At 43.9% G+C, this 19472-nt stretch overlaps 1 protein-coding gene across 2 annotated transcripts in view; it reads right to left on the bottom strand.

The window, feature by feature from the left end:
* efna5b (ephrin-A5b) overlaps window positions 1-13709 on the bottom strand; it is a 98448-nt gene extending 84739 nt beyond the window's left edge. For both annotated transcript variants that reach the window (XM_071894814.2, XM_071894815.2), the window contains exon 1: window positions 12584-13709. In XM_071894814.2, the coding sequence (XP_071750915.1) occupies window positions 12584-12708 (125 nt within the window). In that variant the 5' untranslated portion in view covers window positions 12709-13709. The remainder of the gene's footprint in view (window positions 1-12583) is intronic.
* Between the last annotated feature and the right edge of the window lie 5763 nt (window positions 13710-19472).

The raw sequence follows: 19472 nt of genomic DNA, 5'->3' as shown, positions 1-19472 counted from the left end.
CCAAGAATGTGTTTTTTCATTGGCATGGAAAAAAAAAATACAGCAGCACAGCTGTATATATTTAAGTAAAATAAATGACCGTTGCCAATGTCTTTTTTTAATCAAACTAGCATTCTTTAAAGTTCCTCTTGATTATTCTTGTGCTAGCTGACCCCTCCCTAACATGGACACCTGGTGGAGTATGGGCAGATAATTACTGATTAATTACAGATTATTTTGTTTGCCTAAGAAGGTTATCCTCACAGAGTAGCTTTAATCACCGCTCCCTAATTAATGCAATTTTTAACTGTCTAAAATTCCTAAAACCTAACAAAATCAAACACTGCTTCAAACATGGCTGCCAACTCTGCCTCTTTGTGTCTGGCTGGTGCCACATTTTATTTTTCTTGGTTTGGCCGCCATGTTTTCGTTGCTCGCATGGCTCTGTCTCAGACTTGAGGGCTGAGGTAGCAGAGGTGGGGAAGGGGTTAGGCTGCTGCACCTCTTCTAAAAATAGTGAAGGCAAACACAGTATACAATTACAGACAAACAAACACATGCAAATACACAAACAGAAAGATAGAAACAGTTAGAAAAAGAGAGGGGGAAAGAGAAAGAGAGAGAGAGACTGTGTGTATTAGGCAACTGTCGGTCAAGTGCTGCAGCCACAACACTGAGCCTAATGCTGACAGTGGGCATGCTGGGTCACCTCAGCGGGACCCCCAAAGCCAAGGACAGTACAGTTAAAGATCTGGTAATCCTTGAGACAGGGAGAGACAGGGAGAGAGAGAGAGAGAGAGAGAGAGAGAGAGAGAGAGAGAGACGGAGGGAGGGGGCAGCCAATGAGGTGAGGAGAGAAAAAGAGCGGGAGGCAACCAACTGGCCTATATTCCAAGGATGCGTGGTGGGATAAGGAATGGGAGGGCATGAGCTGGGGGGGGGGGGGGGGGGGGGGGGGGGATTACGACAAAGGAAGTTATGGACTAAAGACCTGATGTTTGTCAAATGCAGATATACCTTCTCAACCCTCAACAACCTCAGAAACAAACTCAAAACACAAAATCATCACCCCATTTGCATGGAAAGGCAATGATCGTCTCTAAAATGAAGCTTTAAACCTTGACAATAAGAACAAAAGGACATTAGAAACTTTTGCGTGCATACTCATCCTGGGTAAAAACACACACCCCTGAGGAGGTAGCCATGGGCAGCGCTCATCACCTCTGTCGATCCAGAGGGCTTAGGCCACTTTGGGGACTCCCCTTAAGTCTCACTTATCTCATTAGACCCTTAAAACTGATTAATATGAATGCCAGCAGAGGCCAGCTCAAGGCATTCTTAAGAAAAGGAGGGAAGGAGGAAAAGAGAAGAGAAGGATTGGGGGGTGCGGGGGGTGGGGGGGGGGGATTTTAGAGGAAGGGGGTTTTTGTGTCTCCGGACAATGAGCTGATGGCTTTTTAAGCCTCTCAGTGGCTCTGGGTTAATACCCAGGGCTGCAGTCATGGGATAGGCCGCGGTTCAAAGGCTGCTGCACTCCAAGGCCCGCTGCTCGCTGATTTAGAGGAAGAAAATAAACAAGCAGAATAAATACCGCATCTCCTGCAACTTGAGCCTCGCTAAAGAAATAATGAACTGCCCTTCCAAAAAAAGCACGCTCTGTGTGTGTGTGTGTGTGTGTGTATTTGTGTGTGTGTGTGTGTGTCTATCTGTTCGTACTATGTTCTTTGGGGTGTCATATTTGGTTATGTGGGATAATGTTCTGGGTAAGCCAGACCAGTCAAAGCCGGGCTCAGATGAGAGGAGAGGGTGAAGATGGGATTTATCACACATTCCGGGGATCAATCGTTTTCCCTTCAGGGGGAAAAACGCACTTAGCACAGTTTCAGAATCACACAGGAACACCACACATACACACACTCATACACGCACACACACATACACACACACAATGCAACTTCACAAAATAGGAAAACTATCAAGCAGCTCTCAGAGGAGCAGGCTCAGAGAATTGGGTCAAGAATAGTGCTGTGCTCTGCTATAGTAAAGGGTGTGTGTTTCTGCTGCTTCATTAAAGAGGGCCTCGGAGCACGGGTCGGCTCAGGATAACCACGCACACACACACACACACACAGGCGGGCGCAGACATAACCACGCGCAGGTGCACGTGCATGTGCATGTGTTGCCTGCGAGCACAAACATACAAACACGCTCGCCTGCACGTGTAGGCGCACACACACATGCACATGCGCATGGATACCCACAGACACAAAACGTACGCTCACACACTCTTCATCTCGACATCAAACCCAGAGCAGACTCGACTGAAAAAATCAGATTCAGTTCTGTAGTATACATTTTTAAACAAGATTTAATATCTGCTTGATTCAAGATTCTTCTTGGAGCTAAGATCTATGACGAGCGTCAGTTGCCCAATAAAGGGCTTGGAGCCATAAGAGCAGATCTGAAGCAGATTTTCATGCCAAAATACTTGCCATTGAAGTCCAGTTTAAATCTTTGCCATTCTGCTGATCTTGTAATTTTGATTTGAGGTGCCTTTAATTCATGATAAATCTAAAAGAAATTTTTTTTTTTTTTTTTGCTCAAAATCCCACTTAGCCCTATTAGACCCCAAGCCTTCAAACTGATGCAACTAGCCAAAGGCAAATATGAAGAGTTGCCCCCCCATTTGAATTACAATTAAGCATGATTATCCACATTATGCATTGCAATGAAAGTTCTTAAGAACCTTTGCTTACAAAATAGTTATACTTTTGGGGACAAAAACATTCGATTTTTGAAATATTGACTGATGATTTTCATCATGCCAAAATCTGTCCACAGCGGATATAGAGCTTTTTGGTGTGAAACCCCTCCATACAGTATGTTACGCTGCTACTTTGCACACACCCTGGCACTCTGACTGTGACACATGTATTGCACGGGGAAAGGCACTTTCAAGGACACAGCATGCAATGTGTCACAGTATCTAAGACAGGATGCAACTTAGAACCGCAGCACCACCCCCCAAGTAAACACCACCAACGCAGCCCTCTGTGTGGGAGTCTTCAGTGTCAGGGGAAACAAAGCAGGGGTCTAAACCTGAGCAGGCTTAATCCTGTCCCCGTAGAAAATAGCCCCAGTGTCACAAAACCCGGGCCGCTAAGACGACACCTCCTCTGGGCACAGACCGAGAGCCTGTCCCCCTGAGGACCACCACTAACCACCAGCACCGGCAGCAGCCAGGCAGACAGACAGCTAGCCAGAAAGCCACATGCATCTTTAAACCTTGGCAAGGGCAGACAGGGAGGGGTGGGAGTCGATGTACTGGATGGAGTGGAGGGAGGCTTGGTAGCAGGGTGCAAGGGGAGAGGGGGATGAGAGGGAAGGGATAAGGGTGGCTGGAACTGAGGGAAACTGCCACCTCCTCTTTCCGCACACTCTGCCATTCCTCTGTCACCCCCGGCTACTACATGCCTTTCCCCTCGTGTCTGGCTCGCACATTACACTCCTCCTCTCCTCCCTTTTTCTGTCCGAAACCACGCTACAACTTCAGCTGCGCGCCCTCCCTTTCCCCTCACCATTCACACCATTCTCCCTCTCTCCTCTCCTTTGCCCTCCCTCCTTTTCTCCCTCCGTTTTAAGCGCATGCATACTTTCAGCCCTGGCTATGCAGAGTGGACAGAGGGAGCAGAACAATGGCCGCCTTTCAGTCTCACGGCCCGGCGTGGGGGGGGGGGCATTGGCTGCTAGTATTTTTCTGTACTGTCAATTCAGACAGGCTAACGTCGCTAGCTTATTATTGGCACGTCTCTCTACAACGGTAGACTGAACAAAGTGAAAGCGCCATTGTTTGCTTGTTTGTTTGTTTATATTTATGTTCAGTGGAATATTGTTGCAGCAGAGGGAACTTTACAAAGAGGTGTTCAAAACAAGGCCAGGGTATCAATTAGTCCTTACACCCAAATGCCTGCATCGTTTTCAGGACAATGGGCCAATGCAGACAATGAAACGCCAAATGAAAATGTGAGAATCTGGGCAGCGGCTCCTAGATTTCTCACGGTATGCAGGTGAGGAGGTGATATCACCGCGTCTGGCTAAACACGGCACTTTATGACTTCTATGATTTCTATTTGGAGTTTGGAAATAAACCCGCTAGACTGTGTCGGCTCCAAAGGGGGAGTAGACCACACAACTATACAATCTCACAGCATTGGTCTTTCTGTGTTTCTCAGTCTGTCTGTGAAGACGTATTACCTCATGAGTCATTTACAACTGGCTACAACCCGTCAATTAGGTCTTTATTCAAGAGTTGGAGATGTGTTCTCTTCTGGGATCTATTCTCCACACTGCTGCCCAGCTAGAAAAACATCCAGTCACTCCCCCGCAGCCCCCAAAGTTAAATAAGGAAAACGGCAGTGAGAGGTCCGAAGCCAGCCTACCATGAAAGGAATTATCTGTGGAAAATGTGTCTGGCAAAAACCGAACAGTCTCAATCGTTCCCGTCACATTTTCCAGTTGAATAGCAAACGGTGACAGGAAGAAAAAAAAAATTGAAAACCTATCAGTCGTTCTGGCCTTTACATGCTAATGCAGGTCCTGTAAATGCACTATGACTTTGATAGTAAATGAGTTTAACGAGGTCAAATCAACCAAAGCAGAAGGAGCTGGTTTAAATCAAGCAAATGTATGTAGCTTTCACTTCAGCTGTACACTTGAAATGCTCGGGCTGAGAGCGGAAGGCATCAGGCTTCGCTCAGTAGCGCCCCTTTCTGGTCAGGGGTGATAGATCAGCCAAGCGTTACTACAGTAACAGCTGCTTCTAAGCCTCCATCTTACAGAGGAGAGCTGAAGAAGGGTATGGTAGCGCCATTTTCAGCCACGAACAAAGACCTATAACACACGACAGCGAGAGTCCCGGGCTCGCGTCTCGAACCCTTATCGGACCTGCAACAACCCTGTACTCCTGTCCATCGCTCCTTTTCTGGATCTTGGAAGGAAAGAAAAGCTTTTCTGTGATGAAAAAGCCACAATGCCATTGCATTTCCTTGTAGTGGGATATGGAGTTGAGCTAACCCTACAACAACAAAAAAAAGATGTTACTTTTCTTTCCTTCTCATGCTCTGTCTACCCGGTGTTCTCATTAACAAAGATCTGCAGTAAGATCTGCGGCAGAGTTGTTCACGTTAAAGATACAAGCTCGGACAGCCAGATCTGTTCTCACGCCAGCTCTTGGACAGCACAAAGTAACTTTAAGGGGAAAAAAATGTTGGGGAAAAAACTTTCCACAACCTCAAGCTTCGGAGTGAAACTGAGACACTGTGAGCAGGGATACAGAAAATATTAGTCCCTGGATAAACAAACACATCTAGAAAGGCAACCAAAAAACGGAAACGTTATTTTTATCGGTGTCATGGCAGAACATTGTAAAAGTCCTGCGTGGAGCTTTGCACATGTGGGTGTTGCATAAGCTGGTTAATACTTTATTGTTTCCAAGTAGAGCTATACGGAGCGCTCCTCTGAAAGCCACGGGTTAGACGAGGGCTAAAAGACAGATCGCTCAGCTGATAGTGGTGTTTCAGCACTCCATCTGACCTTGGGGTGATTACACTGAAAGCAAAAACCTGGACACTGAAATCTGGTTCCCCAGGCAAGGCAGGGGAACATGTGCCATTGAAATGAAGCTGCCATTCAATATGTGCCATTTGTCTGTATAAAAAGCGATCCCAATTGGCTCTTTGGTGGATAACTTTTCAATAGAAAATATTTTTTTAAGACTCTTAGAACACATTTAACCTTAGTCAACAGTTAACCTTAGTCTTAGTAGTCTTAGTCAATCTTAGTAATATTAATCTAATCATGAACAAACATAAGCTTTCCTGTTGTTGTATTCAGGTAAATGAATTACCAAAATCAAGGTCATGAAGCACAGTATGAATTGTTCAAAAACAAGCACATGGCAGATTTCAGAACCAGGGAAAGTATTTATTTGCAAACACAAATCGATTAGCTATCACTGTTGCAAATAAATAAATACATAAAAAAAATAAAATCTAATATATAAATCCACAAAAACAAATAATTACAGTTGGGAATGCCTTTTTCCGTCCAACTGTAGTCTGCCTTGAATGTTTTAGCAGGATTAACATATGCCACACTGGAGCCTGACCACCAGACAGCCCCAGTGACGGGACAGCCTCTGCCCGCCGCACAGCACCTCCAACAGGGTCACGGCCAACAGTCCTCCCCCTCTTCCACCGCTCACTGGAGAACAGCTGCTCTGCCAAGCACATTGACTAAGCATTGACTACTGCCTGCTGGGCTCATTTTCTAGTTAATAGAAAAAAAAAATCTAATTTAAATGGCGAGCGCGTTTACAGGTTCGGTGAGAAAACACAGAGTGCCATTTAAACCTAATAAAAGTATTCCACGGCCTCATCACACAACATCATCATTACGATACGCAGGTTCTCTGTCAAATCCTGTGTTTATTTTGCTCTCTCTCTCTCTCCTCTGTCTCCCTCTCTCCGAGTTCCCCCCGCTCTCTCTCTCGTTCCCCACACCTTGGTTTGGCTGGTGAATGTGCTCTCGCCAGCGCCACGGGCATAAAAGAACGACAGAGCGAGGGGTCATTAACGAGAACTAATCAGCCCTCAGACAGAGAGAGGGAGAAGGAGAAAAAGAGAGCTGGTGCGGCGGAGAGAGAGAGCGTACAAGACAGCTCCGAGCAAGTCAGAGCAAGGAAGATAAGGAGGACTGAGGGAAGGAGAGAATGGTATGCAGGAGACCAGCGCCGGGGTCAAAAAAACTACCCAAATTAGCTAGCAAATTGGATATAAAATTGACTTAAAAAATGATATATTTTCACTACCACATTAAAGCTGAAACCATTGCAGAATGTGTAATATAAATAGAAGTTAATATTGCAGTCTATCTTCATGCTGACAGACGGACGGGCGAGCAAACCCCTGGCTTTATGGGCTAGCTTTCTACCTCCATGTGTATGTGTCTACGTTAGAGCACAGTCAGCACCCCCGCACACACACACACACACACACACACACACACACACACACACACACACAAACACACTGAGTGACAAGACAGTTTTTCACGTCCCGCTGGTCAGTGACAGGTAATGAGAGGTCCAAGGGAGAAAGATGTAATTATTCTGTTTTCTATGAGTCTGAAGGAGAGGAAACAAGACCTATATGACCTCATGGCTCATTCCTCACATAGCACGCTCACACACACACACACACACACACACACACACACAAAGAGAGAAAGACAGGTCACAGACAAAGAAGAGCCAGACAGAATTGCAACAAAGGAAAGCCATTCTTTGATACCGATGACACAAAACTACCCAAAAACCATGTACAGTACAAAAAAAAACTACAAAAAAAAAAGCACAGCACAGCACAGCGCACACATCAAGACACGAGGCCGCACCTTAAAGAAACGGTTAGGTGGATTTCCTGGCTGTCTCTTGACCTACGTCGAAGTATAATGCAGCAAAATTCAAATCACCTTGAGCAATTTTCATGACCACAACCGCATCAAACTGTTTATGTTAATAACACCCTCCACTTCAAGGAGAGTTCTAGTTACTAGTTTGTCATTCTCGGGCCAACTTTCCGCTTCGTTATTCCTCGCCGAGTGTGTGTGACCTCTCTCTGCGCTCCGCTCGGAGAGTGCCTGACCTCTGTGCGTCTTTCTCTACAATCAGCCGTGGAGGGACTCCTGAAATATCTAATTGTATTCATTCATTTTCTGTGCCCGGCGAGGAGGGAGGGAGAGAGAGGGGGAGAGAGAGAGAGAAGGAGAGAGAGAAAGACAGAAAGAGATAGAGAGAGAGAGGGAGAGGGCGAGAGAGAAAGAGACGGCGAGAGGCAGAGCGCTACGAGACGACAGAGGAGAAAAGCGAAGAAGGATATGGGGAGGAAGAGAGAGCGGGGTGGGGGGGGGGGGGGCGAGGAGCGTCTCTTCGGCATTACAGCTGAGATATCATTAGAGCCACTGTCTGTCCCCTCATTAGAATAAACACTCACAAGCAAAGACAGTGAGCGAGAATCCACAGAGAGAAATGTCCCTTTATTTCAAGTTATTCCAAGCCCAGCGAACTCTCTAAAGGACACATAAACCCTTCAAGATTTTTTGCACATCTCTTAAACTAGTTATATACAAAGTTTTCGACCGCCAAAATGCTGTACGTGTAGATAAGGGCAGTGTGAGAGAAGCTCTACGAAAATCTAAACCGTGATGGGGGATTTCCACCACAAATAAGAATGTGTGTGTGAGAGAGAGAGAGAGAGAGAGAGAGAATTTGAAGGTGTTGACCGGAATAATGAAGCAGTTAGCATGTTTCTGGTCTCATGCTGGAGGCGCGAGATACATCGGCGGACTGAAGCCAGCAAAACAGCAAGGAAATCCCCTCCGCCCCCACCGCAGCCACCAACAATACAAACACCCTGCAGAAACAACTGCAGCACTGCTAACACAAATTATGGCCCACTGTCACATTTTGAAATTCCACCCTTATCTAACAATTACTGTTCAGATCTGACCGCCAGAAAACTACATTCAAGAAATTCTAAGCTGCAAAAACATATTTGTGGACGAAAAGTTCAATTTCAAAACACTCTATATAGCTATTTTGGAGAAAAATCCCCATCCAAGATTCACCATTCAATATCTACAAATTAGTGACAATCCAAGCTGTAGAAGTGTTTGCAATTTGTCTACCGAACAATACCGGTGACATTTAGTTACAGCCCATTTACTTCGGTCTACTTCTAGTTTACATTTCCCCCAATCATTTTGCAATGCATGCTGTATCTAATGAGATTATTTAGCATTTACTTGTTTTTCGTAGTTTTTAAAATACAAATTTTATGTTGTCGGTCCTACCTTGAAATTAACTTCTGTCCCGGCTAACAAGGACACCCCCCCCGAATAAGAGAACATGGGTGTGACAATAAAGTTTGTAAGGCAACATGTTTTTGAGGGATTATTTCCTGGCGGAGACTTACATTTCTTCCTGTGGGTGCCAGGCGTAACATAATGCGTGCAATTATGTGAAAACACGCCACTCGGGCACAGTGAAATAATGATAAAACAGAAACAGAAAGGTGAAGGTAGGAAAACGAGCCTGGATATCTCCAACTACACTGACTGTGTGCAGACAACGGCAGGAATAGCGTAAAGGAGAGGCGACTGCCACAAACACAATCTTTTAAATTACCTAAACACCAGAATTTGTTTCGATTTTGTGCCACTGTTCATTCTGTAAGAGCTTTTTTCATGTAGTGGATATCTTGTTTTGGGACACAACTCTTCTACAGTTCTGTTCATGGGACGTTTACACAGAGAAAACACCCCAGAGCAACCGTAGTTTCTGTGTGACTGTGGAGCGTCAGCAGAAAGGCAGAAGCAGGCACGTCGGGTTACAGTACCACACCACCTATCTAGACTAATGCATGAAGAAAGGGACTCAATATTTATTAACTGAGTCATCAGTAAGACAAGTTTGCTATCTCTCCTTCTCCCTTTCTCCTCTCTGCTGCGATGTTACCTCTCTGGCTTCCTGCCTCTGCCCCGCAGGGCTGAGAGTCAAACAAACTCTATTAGAGTAAGTAGAACGGAGTGACTGGTGTTAGCGGCATTAGAGCCTCTGTGAAAACCTGTTTCCTTTCCTCGGGGAAGTCAGAGCTTCAGAAACAGATGAGGCTCAGGAAGCTATCTATTTCTCATATTTTACCCGGGACCCAAAGAGAGTAAAAAGCACAACATGCACGCAGCCTAGCGGATCACAAACGCTCTTGTTTTCTCTCTGCTTCAATTTCACTTGTCTCGGATCTGAGATTAACAGTAGATTTACTTCAACTTCCTTTATTTTTTTTGCAACTGCATTTTTTTTTTTTCTTTACTGGAACTGAGAAAACTTGTCAGCACATCTGGAAGGAATCAAGTCAACTGAGCGGCCAGTCAAGTCAAAACTTTTTGGGTGAAAAAAAATAAAATACAGTCTAATGAAAGTGTGTCTATCAACGGAACATATCAAGATTAAACTCAAATTTGTGTTTGCTTCTATTGAACAAAGCGGCCCATAAATAAACAGCCGGGGCAAGCCGGAGCGGAGACCTAGACCACAACAGTCATGGTCTACGGTGTATCAGGCCGTGAATCTACGCACCCCGGTAGACTAGCCCAGACTTTAGGAAAGTGCCTACAGTCAGCCCTCCGTTTGTACCCCTGACCACTAATTGCTTCAAGCAATAAATCTTGTTTTCACAAACTTCAAACTGAATATAAATAGTTGTGCAACAAAGTCAGCGTGTACGATTAATGGCTTTGTGTGCACTTGGAGAGTAAGCCGAGGATTTTATTCAACAAATACTAAGTGTTGTTGGCAGTTGAGTGAAAGATCACTGTAAACTCCACCAGCAGTATTTAGACTTAATAAGTCAAGGGACAATGTTGTACTGTCTACCTCCATAAAGGACTTTTATTTGGGAGATGCTGTCTGATGAGCATGTTCACGGTACACTAGGGTTGACTGAAGCTTTCCCGAGCAGAGAAAGGTTTGAGTCGAGGCTCTGGAGCAACTTGAGAAACTTTTAACTTAACTCTGGCACAGTCTGACGGTGTGGCCCATCTGACACAAGCGACACATTAAATTCTCACCTCACTCCCAACACATTTTTGCTGAATCTGAATGTTATTATGATACTAGACTAAGACAAATGCACACACACACACACACACATAAATACACCCACACACACATATATATAAATACACCCACACACACACATCTTATTAAGACAAATGAACAATGCATAGTCTACACTTTTTTTGTGACTTAATACTACAATATTTGACAATATTCAAATTAACTGTTTAAATATTTAATTTGGAAAGGTTACTTCAGGACATTATTTGTGACTTTAAAGTTACTAAGGAGTCTTCTAAGGAGGATCTAAATAATATAAATAACAGTAGGTTATATAGATGTTCCTTTTGAGAAACTTTATCCATTTTAAAAATGAAGAAGCTTGATAAAAAAAAAAGCTCCCACAGTAAGCTACAGTGTGTTACAGTGTTAAAGTTTTCAAAAGTGCTGAACAGGCAAGTTCACGGTTGCCATAATGTAGGCGGCCATCGCTACACTTGGATGAAAACATTTCACGTTTCATCCAACAAAGTAAATGGGGTTTGTGTTGCAGGATTGTTTTGCATTTTTTTAGGTGAAACAAAACTACAATTTGTCCAATTAAGTTCTAACAAAGTTATGTCCAAACTTCGTGGGATTTTATTGTTATTAGAATAATATGTTTCAAATCAATCTATAATCTCAACGATCCTAAAATACTGCCATTTTAATGCAGTAAAAAAAAGTCTCGTTGGGTGGTAGACTTCGCAGGGAATAGAATCACGATTAAGAGAATTTTATAAACTTCTCATTGAAATATTTCTTCATATAAAATGTGATTAAAGAATATTTCAATGAACTAATAAATAAATAAAAAATAGCTACAACTCTTAGGGCCCACAAGGAAACACTAACTGAAAATCACCGTGATATTCCTTTAGGGCTTTACAGTGTTACTCAATAGTGAGTTTATAACGACCATATCATACTTTATTATGGTATTATTTATCTCCCGTGATAATATTCAGAGTATTGCTTCAGGGACTTATAGTTGTGCTGAGATAGTTGTGTAATTACTATAGTTAATTTTCGTAAGAGAAGATCCTTTCGTTTCTATTGATTTAATGCCCTCATTGGGTTCATTTAGTTTCGCTAGTTTATACGGGAGCCACAAAGCAGGCTGCACAACAAGACGTGTGCTGTCCTCCTCAGTGTTTGACCGTGTAACAGCCAAAAACCTTCCACACAGGTCGAGATGTTTGTGTAGGCTACTCTTCATTATAACAACTTATTTTTCCAAATTCAGGCAATGGTTAGCCGACAGTGTGCAGTGAATAAATCAATGGCCATTGTGTGGCTACATACAGTAGGTAATATGGACCTGATGCCGAGCTGTTTGGTGTTAGTCTAATAAAGACAAGTTAGCTGCTGGTATTAATGGGTCCTGTGGGGCAGTCTAAGTATCCAGCCCGGGTCCGGGTCACCGTTTAGACAAACAGGGCGAGATAATGCTCCCGCTTTATGTTATAGCCCACTACATCTGTGTCCGTTCACCTAAAGCTGAATGATTCAGTGAAACAGTTCGTTCCCTCATCTGCCCATTTACTTGGCTTCTAATTGAGGTACGGCGAAGCTACGGGATATAAAGCACCGGGCGATCAAGTATTATGGTTAGGCCTTATTACGCACAATTTTAATCCGTAATGTTTTCTCGGGGGATGCGCTGTTTATGAGCAGCCGTGCGTGTTGAATTGAAAAGACCACGTAGTAACCCTCCTGTTCCTATCTTTAGCTACACCTACAGCTACTGGCATTATGCCCTTACTGCGGAGAATAAACACCGATTTGCTCCGGCAAACCTGCGATGATCCCCGGGGTTCATGCAGATGTGAAGAGCCGAAACATCGCCGACTCTCCGCGGTTAACCTGTCCGGTCTCAGAGGCACTTACCTCGGGTTGGTCCGGTTCCAGAAGACGGCGTAGCGGTCGGCCACCACTTTGGAGCTGGGCTCCTGGCTAAATACACACATCCACAGCACCAGGCAGACGAAGAGGACCATTTCCACTTGCAGCATCACTACAGCAAAACTTCGGCACGTATTCCTCTTCAAATTCAGTCAGTCAGTCGAGCTTTAGGGACACTTCACCTGGGACAGATGATGTGTCTCGTTCACATGTGGCCGTGTGTTACTGGCGCAGTTTGTGAATGCTAAAAAAAAAAAAAAAAATACACACAGCATAGAAGGTGCGAAGGGATAGCGCGATAGCGACCATTCAACGGGGCACTTCAGATGACACTTGTTCAGATTGACAGAAAATGAAAGTTACAAAACCAACGCGTCACTGTATTTTCTCTCAGGTTCAGGTCGAAGGTCCCGATGAATCATATGTTTTATGCGGGATGTCAACTGTGACAGCTCCGAGGTGCGCTGACTGAATATTTCTCCCACTAATACACAAATAGTGAGCTCACTACATGCAAATGCAGAGCACAATAGGCAGAGAGGTCTTTTTAACAAGCTGTTATAATGTTCCTCTGCTGCGGGGAGCTACTGCATGTAGCCTATGTCAGGGCAAACGACAATTGCTGAATACTTCTTACTCCAAACCAACAGCGCAGGGATCAGTCAGTCCAAGATGTGGTGGAGAAAAGAGAGAGAGAAGCTCAATGTGTCCAATGACGCCGTGTGGCGCACGTCAGATGTCCATGTTCTCCGGGCAACTTTTTAAAGCCATACAGTCAGTCAGTCCGCGGCAGGGGAACGGTAAGGTTAGGCTATTTGGAGACCTCGCCTTTCTGTTCCTCCGAAAAAAGACTGCTATCCCGTCTCAGCGATGTACCGGAGGTGTCACGACCGAGGTGGGGAGGAGTCCTTCTCAGTGTCGGAGAGAGGACGGACAGCCTTGTGTTTTCTCATGCGCTTCTCTCAGAGGAGACGCTTGTTTATGCCTGCATCCCAGAGTATCCTCCTCATATATAAGGCATCATGCGACGCGGAGAAAGAAAAAAAATCAGACGCTCTCCCATGTGCGTATGTAGGCTATTCTTCCCCCTGTTTCTGATGTTTGGGATTAAACGCCGGGACACGCAGGAAGGTGAGAGCAAAGGCAGGCAGCTCCAGACGCCGACTGAGAGAGTGGGTTTGGTTACGGCGGAGCGGGGGATAGTCCCATTGGTTTGAAATTATTTGAATGGGCGTCACTCGAACAAAGCCAAGCCCCTCCTCTGCCTAAAACCGAGCTAATTCAATTACCATGAGGTAGAGCTGGAAGGGGACGGGGGAAGAGGTGCACAGGACAGGGACCGGTTAGATACACTACTGTCAGATCCGACCGATAAGTGCGCACAGGCGCTATTTAATTACACTGCAAACGGACGCAGCGGACCAAGGGAGACCAGGGCTCGAGTTACTCTCTCTCTCTCTCTGTTCAATTTAATTCAATTTATTGGCATGGCAGGGCCTATGTTGTTACCGACTGAGGTAATATAGGCTAGATATAATAATTAAACGAAAATCAGCAGGCAGTGTTATCAGCAATATTCTAAAGAAACATTCAGTAACAATTGAGTGCAATTAAATTAATAATGTCCTCCATTCGGTTTTTTTTAATTTTCAGTATTTGTAAATTCCAAAAAAAAAAGAATATTGTTCATATTTGATCTTTAATTTTAAGGAATGAGCTAATAATTCAGTGTAGCAGAAAGGCCATACCCAGGCACAGAGAGGCGGAGGACCGTGACGCTCCACAGCCTACTGATGGTGTAATGCTGGGAGATGACGGCCAGGCTCCGGGTCGCTCTGGCAGGACAGCCTGTTGCGGGGAGCAGACTGAAGGGGTTCAAGGCGCCGCTCCAGCGCCCAGACGCCCCGCAGTGGAGAGCAGGCGGGATAGCTGACTCAGCCGGGGACAAATCCAAGTTCGAGTGCACCAGAGGAGCTGTCTGTCTGTCGGCGCCCTAAATCAGACAAATGAATGTACTCACAACGAGGATTTATGAAATTTTAGAAAATGAGAGCAGCAGGCCTAATTCAGGTGGGAAATCTCTCACGGAAACTCACCAGACTGTTCTTAGAATATTCCTAAAGAGAATATATGCGGTACTCAATAGTGACTTTACACTGACCTGATCGCATTTTTTTTATCTGCTATGGTATTACTCCAGGATTAGGATTTCCTGGTGATTTAATCCTTTTGACAATACAGCGGTTCATAAGTTTTTGCTGTGAAAATGTACAGTAGCCATTCTAAAATTGGTTACAGAATTACCATAGTTACCATAGTTATTTTTAGGGATGTTTAAATGTTTTTTTTTAAATTATTATTTTAATTTCCTCTTTTGCCTATATTTAATTAAATCTAGAGCAATTATGAAGTATGAAGTAGAAATAACAACGGGGTATATTACAGCGACTTGCTCTCGCTATTTCTAAAAGAAACATTTAAGATAAGATGGGATCAGATGAAACCTCGTGGGGAAATTTAGTTTTAAGACAAAGTAATAGGATACAGCAAAGGGAACATAAAAAATATAACATAAAATAAACAATAAAAGCAATAAAACAATATACTATATAAACATACACAGACGTCAATTTCATTGCGTTAAACCTAGCCTCGAACAAGGTCAAACAAGTATGGATTAGCCTACTTATTGATTTACTTAGCCTACAGTTGTTGCTACTAATGTCGATTGCTTAATTTATTTTTGAAGGTTTTTTTGTCTTTTACTTCTCTCTGTTGTGCCTATCAAGTAAATTCAGGTGAGCAAGACCTCAACTGTTACCGATTTGAAGTCAAACATCGATACATTTTCAGTCCGTGCAAAGTAAAGTAAGTCAGACGTTCCTACATTAAACACCTACTGTGTGTGCAACAGGTGCCGTCTCTCTTCACACTGCGGGTCACGTTAAAGGGTGTAGGGAGGGAGGGAGGGAGAGAGAGAGAGAGAGAGAGAGGGGGGGGGAGAGAGAGAGAGAGAGAGAGAGCAGAGGAAGAAGGGGCAGGAGGAGAGGGCACAACTCATATTTTAAGATAATCCTCTTGACCCCTTCCCTAGAACTAGTGTATACACAGGGCCAGCCACTGACAGCTACCAACCCCACACACACTCACACACACGCACACACACACACACACACACGCACGCACACACACACACACACACACACACAGGCCTACATATGACCCCGCGCAACACCACATGCACTCAGGCAAATGTCACACACATGACCACATTTTCTCAAGCATGTATGTGATGCTCGCACGCTCCCACGGACATACACACACACACACACACACACACACACACACACACACAGGATACTGTCTAGCTACCAGGAGAGCAGGGGTGGGGGAGGTCAGTCCGTAGGTCAGTGAACATAGTTGTTTTCACACCCACTTTACAGCCATGACTGCATTCCTCTCCTGCTGGGTTCCATCTCTGTCTCTCACACACACACGCACACACACACACGCACACACACAAAAAAACACGTCTGCAAACAAGCAGATTTGACTGACTTGTGCACACAGCGTATACCCCCAGCTGCTTTCATTTTCTCTGGCATGGAAACAGAGCTTCCCCCGTCCCCTTCTTAACCTGCTGTCACTATCATAGTGGGCTGTGTTGATTACTTCTCATGCGGGCCTATTTTCTCTCCGGAGCTCCATACGTACATTCAGACAGAGTAATAGCAAGTGGCTTGAACTCCATTTCCAAAAAGAGGGTTTGTTTTTCTGTTTGATTGATTAGTGAGGAGGAAGACAATACGAATATCTGTGATCAGATGATGCGTTTTTGAGGGGACGGAAATTCGACAAACTCTCTCTCTCTCTCTCTCTCTCACACACACACACACACCCTTATTTCTCCTTCACTTCCCCGTTTTTTGTCTCTTTCATGTCTACACTAGAGTGAGTCTAATCCATGTACATACCACAGAGACTTAAACATAGGTTACTGAACTCTCCCTTTCTTTCTTGCTCTCAGTTTGTCGCTCCCTCATACACATAAATCAAATACATCACATAGATCAAATACATACATATACATCGCATGCACATGTGTGCAAACACACATGGGTTAAAGTATCTTTTAACTAACTTTATCAGAGAGCCACACATTTCTCACTGAAAACCTCTCGATGTTTTGTTGTCCAGTTTTATTTTGGTCATGAAGTAATGCATTTTGGAGACAAGATAACTGATTTCGTCAAGAGCATCAATTTGATATATATAGAAGTCATTCTGGCCAAAATGGCAAAATGTCTGGCTTCAAGCCTGAGATTTTCCTTCTCTCACACACGGTAATCTGTGCACGCACATAGTCAGGGTCACAGCAGGGTGAGATGGGAAGGCTGACTGGTTGGCTGACTGGATGGATGGTTCATACCTTTTTTCTTTCTTTTTTTTAAGCATTCTGCTATTGTTCTTTTGCCAACAGGACAATTAGAGACCGTATCATAACACAGACTCATTAAAAGGATGTGAGATTGTGGCTCACTATGTCTGGTGTCAACATAGCAGGTCAGGGGATTTCAACAGGCAATTATGGACATGAAAAGCGAAAAGACTCCTTTGAATCAGCTCTCTTGAAAACATCTGCCAATTAGAGGAGGTCTATGACAGTGGCAAAAGAAAAAAAAAAAACAAGAAAACATTTAATACTTTTTTGCAAAGCATTAATTAAAATTGTGTACAATCTAATCACATTTTCTGAATTGACATCCATTCTGTCCATTAGGTATGATTCCTATGAATCAGTTATGAGCTGACCTTACATCAAAAGAGACATAACACTAAACCACTGAATGGCTACAGACACGATGGCACCTTACAGGTATAATGGCTTGCTTTTAATACCATAAACCATAAAAAGGAAACATTAAATGTGCTTTCAAGACACCTTTAAAATCATCCGCCTCCATCATCAATTTTCGATAAAGTGTAACTATAACTATATATGTATCGCAAGATACAGCATTGCCTTTATAATATGTATTTGCTTACTGAGATACAGAGTAGCAGTGGTATAGAGCAGAGCAGTATTCTGGAGATCTAGTATGTAATGATCTATTCAGACAGCGTAGCTCCAAATCTCATTGATATACAGCTCACACATGCGTAAATATGATGCTCTCTCATTAGCCTAGGCAATGGGATCGTTGTCAGTTAGCATCACTGAGAGCACAGAGTGCATACAGTATGGCATTGTGCCGTATACCCAGAGAACAGAGGATACACACATCATATGCTTCAGAAACCAAACAGCATATGCTGGGCTTACATAGGAATAGAAAATATGATTTGATGTCTTTGTAGCACAGGTGTGAACTTTTCACGGCTGAATAAGCAGAAAATAATCAGATTCTGTGTGGTTTCTTCATATACAGACGAGGAGATGTGTTCCACAAACAGTTAAAAATAAGCACTCTTCTAACTGTAAATTCATCCACTGTCGATTAAGAAGATTACTGCACCTACTGTTTAGTTTGACAACCTGTTTAATGCCAGGTCTTACACCAGAAGCTGACCCAAAATCCTCCAAATGTATCAGTAATAGGATCAAAACAACAAGTGTGGTATTCAAACTTTCGGGCCTGTATCCTCTATATTCCTAAACTTTGAAACCTGTCTGTGGCTGATCTCATGGAGAACATTACCTCCATTCTCTCTCTCTCTCTCTGTCTCTCTCCCTCCCTCTCTCTCTTCTCCTCCACTGCCTCCCTCTTTAGGATGCATATTAGATTAAAGATTTTATTGTCACACTCAATGCACTTAGAGCGTTGGCAAACTAAATCACAGGGAGACAGCATGTCATAGAAGAGACACCTTGGGTTGACTAAGTCATGACGAGCCGGCAGAAATCGATGAGAGGGACTAATCGGATGTATCTGCTGGGACGGGCCCTGCCCTGAATCCAAATGATGGACACCAGATGGGGGACTGATGTTGCCATTAGTACACCATCAGCGCAGTAGACAGAGCGATGTAAGGACAAGGACTTCCTCTTCAATGAGGAATCAGGATCGCAGTAGGGATTTCCAAGGTCCTTCTATTCATATGGGGAAAAGTGAAATTTATGACAGCTTGTGCGTGTGTTTGTGCGAATGCGAACAAAAGAGAAAGAGATAAAGAAAGAGAGTGTGTGTGTGTTTGTTCTTGTATTTCAACATTTATGAGGACCACATGTCCTCATATGTTAGGGTTTAGGAGGGTTACGGAGTGAATGTGGTCAATAGAGGTCCTCACATGAATCGCAATACAAACCTATGTATGTATTTTCACATATGTGGGAGTGTGCATGTGTACACACATACGGCATATCCGTGGAAGTCCAATGATGTATGCGTATTATAGAGAGTGCTGTTAAAAGCATCACAGTGAAGAGGCTGTGGGGAGTCTCTGACACGTCTTATCTTGCCAAACTTTATCTTCACTATTGTATCGCAAAGTAAACATTCTCAAAAAAGCAGTTTTAGTTTGTTGGATGGATGAGAATACACGCACGAAGCAGGCTTGTTTCTCCAGGGTTTGGGAAGTACCGTCAATTGATAAAGATTTAATAAGAACATTCCTCAGCCCGTTACTATCAGTCGACGCTTGTGTGAAAACAGCTGTATTGTGTCAGACCGACACCCAGTTATTTCAGCAGCCTTACTGTACTGGTACTGCATGCTGTGCGCTGTATGCTTCGCTTCCCTCCCATTCTGTCCACAGCTAAATGAAGGAAGGCTCAGTCACACACACACACACACACACACACACACACACACACACAGACGCAAACCACACTACACCCCCCTCTGCCCCAGTAGTATAAATGTTTATTTGGCCT

The sequence above is a fragment of the Centroberyx gerrardi genome, chromosome 8, assembly GCF_048128805.1.
Source record: "Centroberyx gerrardi isolate f3 chromosome 8, fCenGer3.hap1.cur.20231027, whole genome shotgun sequence".
NCBI classification, from domain to species: Eukaryota; Metazoa; Chordata; class Actinopteri; order Beryciformes; family Berycidae; genus Centroberyx; species Centroberyx gerrardi.
This window is presented reverse-complemented; position numbering and strand designations above follow the sequence as displayed.